At 31.3% G+C, this 15,657-nt stretch overlaps 1 protein-coding gene across 2 annotated transcripts in view; it reads right to left on the reverse strand.

Moving 5' to 3' along the window:
- Positions 1 to 324: 324 nt before the first annotated feature.
- Positions 325 to 15,657, reverse strand: part of Cyfip (Cytoplasmic FMR1-interacting protein Sra-1) — a 108,963-nt gene continuing 93,630 nt past the window's right edge. For both annotated transcript variants that reach the window (XM_035350658.2, XM_035350657.2), the window contains exons 26-29: positions 14,403 to 14,497; positions 10,263 to 10,501; positions 6,136 to 6,283; positions 325 to 3,262 (exon numbers count right to left, since the gene is read on the reverse strand). In XM_035350658.2, the coding sequence (XP_035206549.1) occupies positions 3,044 to 3,262; positions 6,136 to 6,283; positions 10,263 to 10,501; positions 14,403 to 14,497 (701 nt within the window). In that variant the 3' untranslated portion in view covers positions 325 to 3,043. The remainder of the gene's footprint in view (positions 3,263 to 6,135; positions 6,284 to 10,262; positions 10,502 to 14,402; positions 14,498 to 15,657) is intronic.

Consider the following 15,657-nt stretch of genomic DNA (forward strand, 5'->3'; position numbering starts at 1 on the left):
AAAATGCAGTTAAGAAAGAAATATGCAAAAAATACCAAAAAGTCTAGTATTCCCCCATAAAAATGAAATGTATTTTTTTAAATGAATGTTGTAAGAAATTGAGAAAACACGAGTTTCTAAAAAAAATTTAATAATTCATCCTCTAGTATAAGCAATCATTGAAGAAAATGCTCTCTCAAACTATTTAACTTAGTATGCAATTATTTTTGTTTAAAATGGACATCAATTTTTCAATATTCAGTAAGCAATTTACGAAGCATATTAAAGCTTGTAGAACAATAAACATCAGAACTACTTTTGTAATGAAAGACAATAACAATAATGAACTATTGATAAATGCATTTATTGCAGTAGTAATTTAATAATAATACAATTTATTTTAGATTTACTTTAAAAGATATTACTCGAAGCAGTAGAGTTAAATATTCCAATGCTTGAAAACTATTAATATGGGATGAAATAAATATAAAACACGGCCATATAATACAGGAAACCACAATTTTGAAATTCAGAAATTATAAATTAGATGCAATACTTTGTAAAGGTAAAATGCTGTAAGTCATGCAACTAGAATTCTCCCTAAAAAGTTCAACTTTCAAAAACTGAATGAAATACAAAACGAATTTCAAATTTTGGAAGATAAATTAAAAAATAATAAACAAATACACTGAAATTGAATGTAATAAATTTGACATACCAAATTTATCAATTCAAGCTTATTAAGATTAATATACACACATCAAACCAAGTCCAGTGATCCTTGTAAAGAAAAATCACAGCACAATTTACACTTAAAATGCATTAGAATTGACGTGAAAATAATTACATCTTGTGGAAGCACACATCTTAAATGAACACCAAAGTAAATAAAGAATTACAAATAATAAAACAGAGTAAAGCTGCAATCTTAATGATTTAAAATGATGAGTTGAAAACTACAGAAATATACAGTTCCTAGATTACTTAGCATCCACTATAAACTGCAGTGACTAGAAATTTTGACTTGTAGAATAAATTTGGACCTACAAATTATTATGACAACAAATTTTGACTTGCAGAATATTGTGCATAAGTCAAAACTCATTGATATTTCAGATGTTGTCATTAATTACTTATCAAAATATGTCCTATTTCAATAAGCCTTTTATCATAAACATTTAGCATAGTTTTGTTCATAACAAATAAAGTATGAGCGAAAGGAAGATAATTTAACATTCATTGCAGAATATAAAAAACCTACAGATGGAATTAAATTTTTGATTAAAATAACAAATAAGAATATTTATTTTCTACTTATTTCTTTATGAACACATGTGTGAAGTGGCTCAGGAGCATAAAATGCTTCACTCAGGTTTGTATACAAGAATGCAATATTATTAGATGCACATATTCATAAACAAAATAGACAAAACATGTTTACAAGTCAAATGCATGGCAGTATAGTTTAGTTATGAGGCAAATATAGTAAAGGAGTACAAAAAGGTGTACAACAAATATGCAGGCAACATCTCGTATCAAAATCAAGATTTATTAATCTACAGTGTAACATGAAAGTTTGACTCATAGTAAGTAGTTATGACCCAAATGTGTACATAATATGTAAATAAAGGTAAAGACAGATTATGGTGATTATAGATTAAACAAATTTTGTGTAGCAAACTGAATGCACATGCCTTTACAACAACAGAAATGGTATGAAGCACTGGTAATGCAGCATAAAATTTCAAATTATTATTCTGCATGTACATACCACTGCTCATTAAACTGTAACACAGAATTATTCATTGAATAAAAAATATCACAGAACAATGCACTCTTATGCAGTAGCATATGCTCAGTTCAAAAGATTTTCTTGCTCTATGAAATTTCAGCACTGAGTTGCATCTGGCCTTCATGCTACTATTATTATATTAAATATTACAATCTTAGCATGGAGTTTTAAGATGTTTATTTAGTTTGATGTTACTCTATGGACATTCAAATTCCTGCCAAACAAATAATGCACAAAATACTTTACACGGAACAGAAAATATCATAAACACATAATTTACATGATTATCTTCTATTATGTGCACTTTCATAAATAAAAGCTGAGATATTAAGATACACACCTTAATAAAATACAGCACCAAACCTTTCTTTCTCCTATTATCAACACCTAATACTTGCAGGTGTTATGAAAATAATTGTGCGAAAAATTACACAGCACATTTTAGCTCTTTAAATAAAATCTAAAACTGATAGAGAAGACGAAGAAATTCACTTTTTACAAATAAAGTAACAAGACAAAATTTCAAATAAAACAGAAAAAAAAAAAAAAAAAAAAAAGCGCAACATGTCTGTGATAGTCAAAGAATTCACAAAATTGTTTCCATGAATGATACGTATAAATGAACATCAAAGGTGCAATACAATATCTGAAATATAATGCAATGACTTACATCTTAAGAAAGCAATAGAATTTTGCAACAAAAATAACAGGAAGTAAAATCAGCTGATACTGAGAGAGCGAATGAGAAATTCTGTGATCCAGATTATCAATCAGTTAAAAAATACAATAAATGCTCATACAAAAAGTGATAAAACCCAACATTTTAAAAGTTTTAGAACACATATGACAGAAACAAATGATATCTACACAAGTACACCACTGGATATAACACTGCTTTCAATCTTTCTGGGACAAACCACATTTTATGAGCAACAGTGTGATAAATAAAGTATGATGATGGCTTATAAATGTCACAAAAATGACCATATGTAGTTCTGAAAAGTGTTTACAGCTCTATTATATGATGAAAGTAGAAAATTTCTTTCCTATGTACATTAAATACAAATTACATTTTTATTGCAAAATATACATACTTTTTAATGACATTCATTATGAAACATCTAAATAGTCTTAAAATATAAAAACTATAAAGGCTGTCAAGTATCTTTTTAACTAATATAAAAATCTCAAAAGACAGGGAAAAAGGTTATATTTCTTTTCTTTTTTGGCTATACAAGAGACCTAGGAAATATAGTTAAGTCTTTAAAGTCATTATTTTGATATTCCATCAGGTCTCATGTAAATAGTTGTTGCACTTTGTGGGCCAGAAACAGCTGCTAAGGATTGATGAACTGGAGGCTGGAAACAACGTACATGTTCAACAGGTAAATTGTCAGTGTCACTAGATTTTAAATATTTATTTAAAATGGCAAAAATCTGGCTGTTCAACACTTGAAATCTTCTAATGCGATCAACCATCCTCTTTAGTGGCTGAAATGAAGAAAAGTAGCATTTAAAATTACAATAATGACAAATATGTGTTGCTATAATAGTCAAAAAAATAGCATATTCGAGTATCTTCCATAGTAGACTTAAAATATGATTACAAGCATATCCATTTCATAATATCATTAACTGATAAAAGACCATTTTCTTGATTAACTGATAAAAGACCATTTTCTTGATCATCACTGCATGTTTTATCTTCTTTGAAATTTTATTTATTCTTTGCACATATACATTTTAAAATATTTCAACAGTCACACGTCTTACTTAATTTTATGCAATTTTTACTATTAAACAACACTTTATGACTTTTTTTACTTGCATCAAAATAGTTTAATAAAAACATGAAACAAGCATTTTATAGAGTTTTACCATTTCTCTAGTAAATGGCAGGATTTAGAGGCAAAACTTATCTATACATTTTTTTTTTTACTTTAATAGTTTCATATACATATACAAATACTGAAAGCTTTCTTCTAAACAGAATCACTAGCTGCATTTATATATATTATTGTGGGCTTACTGCACTTATTCAAAACCAAAATATCACATTGATGACATCCTCACATTTTAGGCTAAACTTTTAAGGAACAAAAATACTAGTGAACATTTGACAAGAGCTTGTTTCTGATTAGAATGAAAAGCTACCTAATTAAATAAAACATTTTATTATGATACATCAAAACAGAAATTGATGATTCATTATTATTTATTTGTTTTCAGTCATACAAGTAACCAGTATAGCGATTACAAGAGTTATCTACCTCCTAATACAGCCAAAACATTAACATCCTTTTTAGGCATGTGCTCATGTTCAAGGACTGCAAAGATAGTTGAAACCTTGCTGGTTCTCAAATGCAATAAAAACTAGATTCACGTGGACTGCAGAGGCGAACACTGTGTTTGCAGAATTAAAGCACACATTAATCAATGCCCCAGTTCTCAAGTTCCTGGAAAGGGACCAGAATTTAGAAATCTCAGCATACCTTTGATTTCGCAGTTGCCGTCGTCCTTCTCTCCCGAAATGGGCAGCCAATTGCCTACTTCAGTAAAACGCTGATATAAACTCATTGGAACTATACCACAATGGAAACAGAAACTTTTGCTGTTTTATTAGCAGTGCAGAAATTTCAAGTTTACTTTGGAAGCACTCCGGTGATACTCTATTCAGACCATGCGGGATTTCGTTTCTTGTATTCGGGAAAAAATCTTTCACCCCGGCTTATACGTTGGGTGTTAAAGCTACAGGAGTTTAACCTCATAATAACACACATGCCGGGGAAAGAAAACGTTGTCCTCGATGCCCTATCAACAATTAGGACTGACAGAGAGGGAAATACAGTCAGATGTACGTTAACTTCGGAAACAATTGATTCTTGTAAACAATTTCAGAACTGAAGATGGACCTTAAATTCACAGATATTTTATACATATCTCGAAGACCCCGACCATTTCGACTATGTAAACATAATGGCAATTAGAAATAGGTCAGCCCATCATGACATTATTTACAAATTGCTATTTTACATGATAATAACTAACGAGAATCATGAATACCATCCAGTGATCCCAGTGAGTCAACGGTTAAATATTTTAGGGGAGCTGCCTGATTCATCCATTTCGGGTCACTTAGGTATCAGGAAAACGATGCAAAGGGTTTGCGAGGGGGTTTATTTTCCGCAGTTACAGAGGGAAGTAATAACTTATGTCAGGTCATGTCACATGTGCCAATTAATTAATGACGTTAATAATAACCAGGCCCGGTACTTAATCAACATAAAAGACCACTTTCCCCAATAAAATGGTGGGCACTGATTTGCTCAGACCTTATCCTAGAACAAGGTTAAAAATAAGAATAGATATCTCTCAACTATCATTGATCATTTCTCAGAATAGGTGGAAATAATTCCCCTTAAACAGCATCCACAAAAATAGTGTCAGATTCTTTCTTAAATAAATATATTTTGAAATACAGGTCCCCATTAAAAGTGATATCTGAAAGCGGAAAACAATTTGTAAGTCAATTATTTGAAAAACCTTGGCATATGCCATCTAAAAATGGTACCATATAGGCTTCAATCAAATATAGCGGAACATGTAAACAAAAATATTTTTAAAATTATTCAGGGATTCGTTAAAAATTATCATGACCATTGGGATAGCCGAGTCAATGAATTATGCTTTAAGAATGGCGAAACATGATACTATGCAAACCCCCCACAGAACTCTTTTTAGAAAGGAAAATTTTAACTTCCTCAGATAAACGCTATTTTTGGGCAGCAAAGCAAAGAATTTAAGTTAGTGGACATTCAGGGAATCAATGATGAAGTGATAAGAAGGGTTTTTATACTCGAACCTCACTTTCACATCAAATTCATTTTGTTGTTCATTTCTCTTTTCACATAACTAGCTGCTGGAGTGGAAAGGTGCTCAAAATAGTTACTATGAAAAAGAAAAAGCTTTTAATATGTCCAACTAGTAATTAATAAATGAGATAAAGAACTAAGTTTATTGCTTTCAAATCAGTTTGTTAATCAATAAGTCACAGATTAAATTAAAAAAGAAAAACTAAATACCTTGCGCATCAAAAAATGGCAACAAACTGACACACCAAAGTTAAAAATATTTCATATCAAACATCTTCAGAACTCCTGATAAAGTGTTAAATGCAGTGCAACTTTTTTTTTATATTCACTATAAAATTTTTTTAAAATAATACACAGCAACATTTGGTGACAACATCGTTGTATTTGTGTCAACATACTTTTTAAAAATATTTTATATTTCTTTATAAGTAAAATCAGAACAGCACATATTTTATAAGCACATATAAAATTGATTATGTACATAAAACTTACAATTCCTTTGACAACTTCGTCTTTTCCATCAATTCTTTGAACCCTTAAAATATGATAGCAAAAGTCAAGGGCTTCAAACCTCCTTTGCTGGCCTAGTAGCATTATCATAGTGCATCCAGCCCAGTTTAAACCTTCACCAAATAACTGCCTACAACATTAATGCGAAAGTGTTAAAATTTTGTCAAAGATAAAATACAGAAAAAAAATCTTTTTACATGAAAAAAAAATTCAGCTCCAGATCCAGGGGTGGACTGCAACTCATTTCAAATAATTGAATATACATTAACAAATTGTGCAGTAAAAGTTTGACATACCTTTACATAAATCAGAAATACATGCATACATACATGCATAGACATATATTTTCACTCACGAAATAAAAAGTATGAATTTTTCTAATTTATTAAATTTAATTATGCTTCACCACAAAAGTCACACAGTTGTTACTTTATTTTGTTTCTCAACATTCTTTTAAAATAATTGCCAAGTTGGACTTTTTTCTGAGTTACTTTCTGGATACTAATGCATTTAAATTTTCCTTTGTGAATTCGTCAAACTGATAATTATGATCAGTAAGGCATTTTGCCATAAACAGCGGCTTTTCCCTTAACCTTTTAAGTATTAGATTAGAACTTGCAGCATGCATATTAACAGGTACTGGTGATGAGGAACTGCTAGAAAGAAAAGAATGCTTTATGAAATGTAAAGAATTTTGGGAAGCTGTCCAGTTCAGCAATAGCTGACATCTACCAGTCCAATTATGTTGCTTGATATTTATCAGTAGTTTTCAGAGATATCTGTCCAAAAAGCTCCATATACAGTTTCGCAAAATGATAGTACACAATATTTCATGCTATGCAATGTCTAAACTATTCAAGGATGTTCTTCACTGTCACATTACACCAGCCATATAATTAAATAAACTTTTAATAATCAGCCCACAGATTCATGTGAAAACAGATTATTCAATTTTGTCAATGTTATGTATTTCTGTTTTCCCATCTTCTTTCTGGCTGAATGCTTCTGCTTCAAATTCACAATATCGGTCCTTTTGTTTCTGTATAAAACAGCAAAAATAACTTTACGTTGAATAGCCACCCGTTGGGGTGGCGAACAATCATCCTATCTTGCCTCGCATTTGTGCTCCTTGGCCTTCCGCAGCCTTCATTTCGTCGGCAATTTCCTTGTAGCAAACATTGCTGCCAGCATCTTTGCACAGCAGTGTCTGTATGCCGAAGGTGGTGGCCTATTGCTCAGTATGACCACCCAACTTCCCGCAACCCTACAATGTGGCCACATTCAAAGTTGTTTAGTTGCCTGTAAGGTCTTCGATATCAACGTAATGGCAACTTTAGTTGCTTCTCTACGGAATTACAATGTCAGCAACAAAAAAGATATATTTTCCACCTCTGTTACTGCTTTTATACTTTGCAAATTTCACAACAGAAATGCGCGATATGATCGCAATTCCTGTTCATTTGCCTTCAAGCTTTGATCATTTGCTTGTTCGATCACGATGTTTTTGCATGCCAAATTTCGTCACGATCACAAAAGGCCTTCTTGGTGCTTCAATTTTTTTTTGTATATTATTTTTGATGTACTGGCACCTACTGGATAATATTCATATATTAATTCTTCTTTGACTGCCCTTCCACTTTTCCTGCAATAGTTTTTGTCTATTATGACTTTTTCACACTTTTTAACACTGTAGAATAACTAATGCTATAATTAACCCTTTGACGAGTGGTGGTCGTGCCTTGAAACCACCAATTTTCGAATTTTTTTCTCCTCTTCTTTCTGAAATTTTTGAGTAAAAATCAATTGATTACTGATCTTTTACCTCTAAATAACACAAAATTACTGCAGAATCATACATGTTTTAGGTCTTAGTATGTAGAGTCATTAGGCTAATTGGAAGCAGGAAAGATGAAAAATATGCAACCGCCTTCGCCGAAAATTGAACCACGGACCTCTGGAATACCGGCCCAGCGTGCTACCGTTACACCACGAAGGCACGCTAGGGAAGTGGGACAGATACCTTATATACTCCCCCTTTTAAAGGGCAACTAGGGTTTTTAGGGGACCTAGTCGCCAAATCCTGGGTGCGGAGAATCATCATCAACAACCCTCCGGCACCACTTGTAGAGACATTAGGTTTATTGGAAGCAGAAAAGATGAAAAATATGCAACTGCCTTTGCCAGGAATCGAACTACGGACCTCTGGAATACCGGCCCAGCGAGCTACCATTACACCACGAAGGCACGCTAGGAAAGTGGGAGAAATACCTTATAAGTACTTCAAATCGGATGCCTTTTAAAATTCGTTTTCAATGAAACCAAATAACTTCCTTTTATTAATATAAAAACTTTAAATTTCAAAAGTTATTCATCACACATCATGATTTCTATCATAACCAATAAAAAATAGCAATAATTAAACTGCATATATAAAAAACTCTATACATATGGCATTTGCTTTGTGGTTTCAGGGTGCAACCAGTGCCCCACTAGAGCATTGTGTCACAATGCTCTAGAGGCTCGGTGGTCGCGCCTTGAAACCACTGCTGTTCACAATGGTGTTTGCTTGCTTCTCAAATAGGAATGTTTATTTTTACCTGGATATAGGTAAGGGGTTTTGAAACCACAGAGTTATTCTATTACTAAACAATACATGCACCTGCCCAGTGAAAAAGGTCTTTCTTTTTCAGATACTTTTCTCTGACCTCAACACACTTGCTCCCCAAGCTAGTATTGTGATTTTATAAATTATTTCCTGTGGTTGAAATTTAATATACTTTGCTATAATTAAAAATACAAAAATATTTTCTGAACATTTTGGGACGAAATACGAATAAAATAAGAAATACGAATAAAATAAGTATGAATGGTTAACAAATGATCCGTACCAAAGCCAAAAAGACCAAGCCCCTCCCTATTAACATAAAAAAACACAAATGAAAAGAAACTAAATAATGCTGGACATATACCAGTGAAATTTAGATCCAGGCAGTGTACATTTTGTAGCACAAGGAAGAAACCTCATAGAAGATACATGTGCGAAAACATGCAATGTGGGTCTATGCACGTACCAAAAAGACAAAACATGCTTTGAACAGTGTCACAAAAAAAAATTTGTTCTTTGAAATGAAAAAAAAAAAAAAAAAAAAAAAAAGTCTTCTTTTTAATCCTTATTTTGCCAAGTTTTTTTTATCCATTTAGCCAAACATCCTTCTTATGTAGGTACTTATATTTTCACTCCTATAGGAAAATGACATAAATGTTTATTTTAAATTTTTTTTGACGATTTACTTAGTAAAATAATGTAAAAAAATTGTATATAACGCAATTCTTACGTACATTTTTTTAAAATTCGTAAATTTCATCATTTATTGGAAATGTGCAAGGAGAAACGTTAAGTTTTCCCCCCTACTACCTCAGTAAGTTTCAAAGTCCTCGACCCGCGGTGGTTTCGCAGTGCGACTACCACCCACAGAACGAAGGGCAAGAATACTTTTTTTTATAATTCATATATTATTTGTCTCTAGGATCATAATATTCAATTTCTAGAGTTTTTAGTTTAAAATATTTTAAAAATAATATCGCATGCATCAAAGGGTTAACAGCTTATATGCTTAAATATTTTATTAGTTACCAATAAAAGAAACCAAAATTTCTCAAATTCACAATTGTGTCATGTATGAACAAAGTCAGTTCACTCTGTTTTCAAGACATTTTTAATGCATCTAACCTAGCCTGAAAAGTTACAAAACTAAATGAACATTATAGAACAAATTCTGCTTTTCTCTATTTCATTTTTCTTGAATATTTCTTAACTACTATCTATAATTAACTATATGCACCATGTGCTTTTATAACGTTTTTTGATTAATCACTCAGTTTTCTCTCTCAAAAATTTGCATCTTGGATTTTGCATGCTACACATCAAATATATATTACATAAGTTTATACAAAGTTATTGTTTTCTAAAAAAAAAATAACTGCATCTCATTCATTCAAACACACACACAAAAGGGGGGGGGAATGTAAAAAGAACACTATTCAAATATTTTGTGGTCCATGGTAAAATGTTCGTGATGATTGTAAACATATAAGAAATATCTACATACTCAACAGTGAACTCATTTTCTCCAACAGGAATGCAATAAACAAACTGAAGAGCACTCCACAGTCTATGGAATTCAGTGCATTCATCCACATTCATTACACCATTCATTGGTGGCGTACCACTCCAAACAGGCTCGTCTAGATAGGATTTTATTCTTGTGAGAATTATTTCAAATATTGAAAGACCACAACAAAGACGCTCTTTAGTCAGCAAATCACCTTCTCTAGCAATGGCAGCTTGCTATGAAAAAATATATAAATATTGTTTCAATCAATGACAAATATTTATACATACATAGAAACAATCATATACACAGTATACTACATTAATAGATTTTATCAATAGATTTTTTTTTCTTTATAATGTGATACTTTGATATAACAGATTTTCCCCCAAAATGAAATAAATCTGTTAAAAATACAAGCAAACTGTTTCTCAGAATATTTTTGACATCAGAGAGCTATCTATACTTATAGCTGCATAAATTTTTTTTGACAATGAATATTCTAGAATGGGAAGACCAATTTCCATTTTTTTTTAAATGTAATCAGAGAAGATAAAATGACACACTGTCAGAAAGACCATTTGAAGTTTCCATAAAAGGATTGGCAGCTATTACTGGTATTATGCTGCAAGTATTTCATAATTCTGCTTCAAAATTAAGCCAAGAAGTCTATTGCCTGGAATGGAATTTCAGATCCTACTTGACTAAATCTGTAAATGTTTATGAGGTTATTTGCTGCCGAAATAAAATAAATAAATAAATAAATAAAAAGTGATGGAAAATGCAGTCTGTGAGAATTAAAAGAGAAATTATGACATGAGACAGAGTGACTTAGCATTGATTCCAATGTCTTTAATGAAATTCAGGAGACTGTTTTTCAACCCCATGAGAGTTTCAATAAAGAAGATTCTTAACATAAATGTCTGCAATATAATTTACATCTTGAAAGCAAAACCCAATTTTTTTACTGCAAAAAAACTGCTTTTGCATCATTTATAAATTAAAAATAATGCACCCAGAATATATTACATGAATATATGGCTGATCAAAATTACCTGCACCACTGTTAGGGGTTTAACAGGGCTTAGTAGAGCTATAAACAAGACATTAAATACTAAAATGGGGCCATCCATGCCCATAAACAATAGAACAGTCAGCATACTGTTTAAAATAACTAAAAAAAAAAAAAAAAAAAAAAAAAAGATTACTACAGATTTAAACTTCTTCTCTAAAGACTGGTGAGATCTACAAGCCACTCTGGCAAAATAACACTTAATTACAAACTTTGTAATATAAAATAAACACATGTTACTTACAAGCACAAAACACATGTTACTTCCATGTACAAAAGAATAAATTAATAATATAAATATGAACATTTTAGTTTTAAATAAAACAGACAGAATATCGTGAACTCACTCAATATACAATTCCATTTCATTTACAGACACATATTTTACGAAATTTGACAATCTTAATTTAGAGACTACACTTTTACACAAATCACTTAAGGTATTAAATTTAACATTAGGGATAAATCTTTGTACAATATTTTTCATGGTACAAGGACAAGCACAATTTTTAATCGAGAACCTTGTCAAGGCTTAAGATACTTGTCGCTCACACACCTTCTTTCACTTACTATTGAAACTAAATCGTAAGTAAACCTTCCTTTGAAATCAGGGTCATTCCACCTTGCCTGCCAAGAAGACACTTCTTTTTTTCAGCAAGGATTTCAGACAATCAAAAGTGCTTTTTAAATCAAAATGTTTGACTTTCAGTGGCAGACTTTGCCAGTCTATCGGTTAGCTCATTACTGATAGTGTCGATATGGCTCTTTGTCCAAAAGAGTTTAACAACTCTAAAAGAGCCAAGAAAGATAAGCATATCCTTTATCTGTTTTATTAGATAGTTACTAGGATCAAAGGCTGTAATTGAAATAATAGCACTCTGACAATCACTACAGATCTCTACAGGAGCTTGAGTGAAATCTGAAATGAAACAATACAGAGCTTCTTGTAAAAGGCACTAATGATATCTGATAATGCATCTGTCTGTCAGGCAGATGCATTATTATATACTATCTTTCTTTCTTTATTATATACTTTCTTTGTATACTTAATTGGCAATGTGAAAAGGTACAAAAAGCTGCATCCACATGGCCGTTTAATTTAGAACCGTCTGTAAAATCAATATAACCCGACATATTCAGGAAGCCCTTATACCAATTCAATTTCTTCAATAAGGTCAGGTGATAATCCGAATGCCCATAAGAAAATGCCCATACTTCGAGCATTTAAAACATTGTACAGTACAAAGTCTTTAATCCAGACATCCATAATCCGGAATGATCTATAATCCAGACCTCAAAGCTACAAACTTTCTGCGTATATGTAAACACATTATGCATTTATGCATGCGCATTTAATGTATAACGGATGGTATAAGCTAGGCTAAAATTATCTATTTCAGTTAATGTTGCAGATTGCGTTGTTCCTTAATCTTCTAATTGGATCCGGCTTATTATTTTTTGCAGACTGTTAGAGCAATTTTATAAAAAGTAAGCTTGAACTTTCGATTAATTCGAAAAGAGTTTCCGATTCTGGAGCTGAAAAAGGATCTACAAAGCGAAAGCATGTTTCGATATCCATTAAACAAAAGGTGGAATTGCTCGAAAAAATGGATAAAGGCATTATACGAGGAGTATGGCATTGGAAGACACAAGAAAAAAGAACTTTTTGAATTTTTTGTGGAAGCATCTTAAACAACTTACATTGAAAGAAATGTTTAATAAAGTAAACAAATAAATATAAAGCATTTTTTTGTAAATTTGATACCCTTTACATCATGATTGCCTCTTTATTTCATAAATTACAGTTTCATATTTTTAATTTTATAATTTCTGCATACCATCTTACCAGATTTAAATTGATGATCTATAATCCGGAATCACTGAAGTCCTGACGAGTCCGGATTAAAGACTTTGTACTGTATTACTTTCAAGAATTCTTTTCCCTAAGGCCTTATGTTAAGTTTACCAATATTAAGCCCCTATATTTCTTTGCATCTAAATTGGCAATTCAGCGTACTTTATTATTCTGACCTTTCATCAAAATTTTGATTTAAAGCCACCATTTTCAAAGACCATATTTTGGTCTCTGATCATTGTTTTAATGTCTTCTCGAGATAGATCAGAATCTACATCATAGATAATAATTTTTGGATCTTTTTTAAAACGACATTGTATAACCATTTCATTCTTGAGTAGTTCATTTGATTTAACCCATTTCAAAAGCTTTTTAAATCCAAAAATTTAGAACATTCTATTAAGTCTCCTCCTTTATTGATCTTCCTTAATTTTTTCACGCCAGTATGTAATTAGGTAAGATCAATCGAATTCACAATTTTATTTTTAACCTCCTTGGAAGTAACCGCATCCTTTCTTGGATACAGTAGTACTGTAAAGTATCCGGATCTACTTCTACAAGTAGATATTTCACGTTTTTTCTGTATTATCCTCTGAGAATATGTTTTTGAGTCTGCTACTGTTGCATACATGAGAGGCCGAAGCATTGACAATATTGTCGTGTGTTCTTCAAGCTTTCCCTTGAGAATCGCATTTTCAACAGTTTGTGTAATCAACAAGTTAAAAATAATTTTTCTTTTTAAGATATTCGAGACTCTACTTGAGTCTTCCTAGAGAGCTTCTAATGAATTTAGAGTAGTTTGTCCATCTGTTAGTAAGGCAGTAAGTATGGCTGAAACAACCTTCAGCTGCTGAGTTTAGACCACATCCCCTTAGGAAAGGGAGCCTCCAGACAATGACAAGGTACTCAGAGCCGGAGAAGTTTGTTGAAAAAAATAAAATGTGCCAATACACACTCTTCAGGAGAAAAATACTTTGCACAATGTTCAGTGGCTGGGAAGTCGGGGGAAGTATTTGTTGAACGAATGAATATACACATGAATACATATTGAATCTATATGAACAGATATTAAATATAAGAAAAAGATTGCGAGTATCAAATTTTCTTTTCTTTAAATTTAGTAGCATTTGCGTAACAGCAGGAAATTTCCAAACAATAATAATTTCATTAAATTACAGGAAAATAAGAAAATTAAATGTGCAAAACTAACCTTTGGAGTTCCTAATCGCTCAACATTTTGAACAACTTGCAAAGGCGCATATTTTGCTTCAAGCCTTTTCAATTTTGTCTCTGGCTTTTCTCCATCTAAAAGAGTTAGATGATTAAATAACAGAAATAATAAACATGCCATATTAAACAATTAAAAAAATAGGACTTAATGCAATGAAACTCTACTCTGTTACTTTTTAAAAAGACAAAGGCGATGATAATTCCTCAAAGCATAAGCAGACAATAGTCTACATAGCATATTGAATATTTGACCTATAATTTAAATACAACAGTATATAAGCAAATAACTTTCTTATATAGTTATATAGTTATTATATAATAATAGTAACTTCTGATCTGTACATTGCTTTCCAAACAACAATAAGTGTATTTTTTTTGTGTTAACATTTTGTTACGCTCCATATTTAAGATATTTCTCATTTGATATAATTCTTATCAGACATATTTTCACTTTCTCTACATCAACATTTTGAGGGGAAACTGCTAACATACTGATGGGACCAAATATAATGAACGTAACTGGCATTTCCAAATGAAATGAGTTTAAGTACACTGAAGTTTAAGATAAAGACATTTGAATATACTGGTAGGGGAAAATATGTTAGAGTAGTTACATAACAATATCATTAGTGGCAAAAGGATATATGTATATTTGTATCTTTTTTCTCGTAATATGCAGACTATATGTATCGGTCAGTCATCTGTTTTCTTTCATACATAAGTGAAAAGAATCTATCATTCATTTGAATGATATAGCTATAGCGATTCCTTTAAATAACAACTTAAGCATCCATACAGACATAACCTTGCAACAAGATCCTATGTATACTGAGAAACTTTTTTGGTGTTTAATCAGTTACATACGAGGTCTACTTGCAACTTTAACACATGCTTAATTTTTTTAACAACTGTGCAGCTCAAAATAAAAACATTATACATATGGAGAAAATGCATATAGTGATGAAGAATTTAAATTTAGTAAAAGACAGCTATAAAACTTGCTTCCATCAGAATCCAAATCCATTTTGAAAAGGATTTACAATATATGCTGTTCTACAATAATAAAGGGACAAATGTCTAATGACTATTACTTAGAGATTTTCTATAAAATATTATAATAAATTAAACTTCCAACCAAAAATGTTAGATTTACTTTTGTTGATTCTACAACTAAAACTGATATTCTTTTTAGAAAAGGTTGATGGAAATGACTCCTTACAATCGGGTTTAGATAC

Source organism: Stegodyphus dumicola, chromosome X1 (genome assembly GCF_044657685.1).
Source record: "Stegodyphus dumicola isolate Sdum_Otavi_A_Nest chromosome X1, ASM4465768v1".
NCBI classification, from domain to species: Eukaryota; Metazoa; Arthropoda; class Arachnida; order Araneae; family Eresidae; genus Stegodyphus; species Stegodyphus dumicola.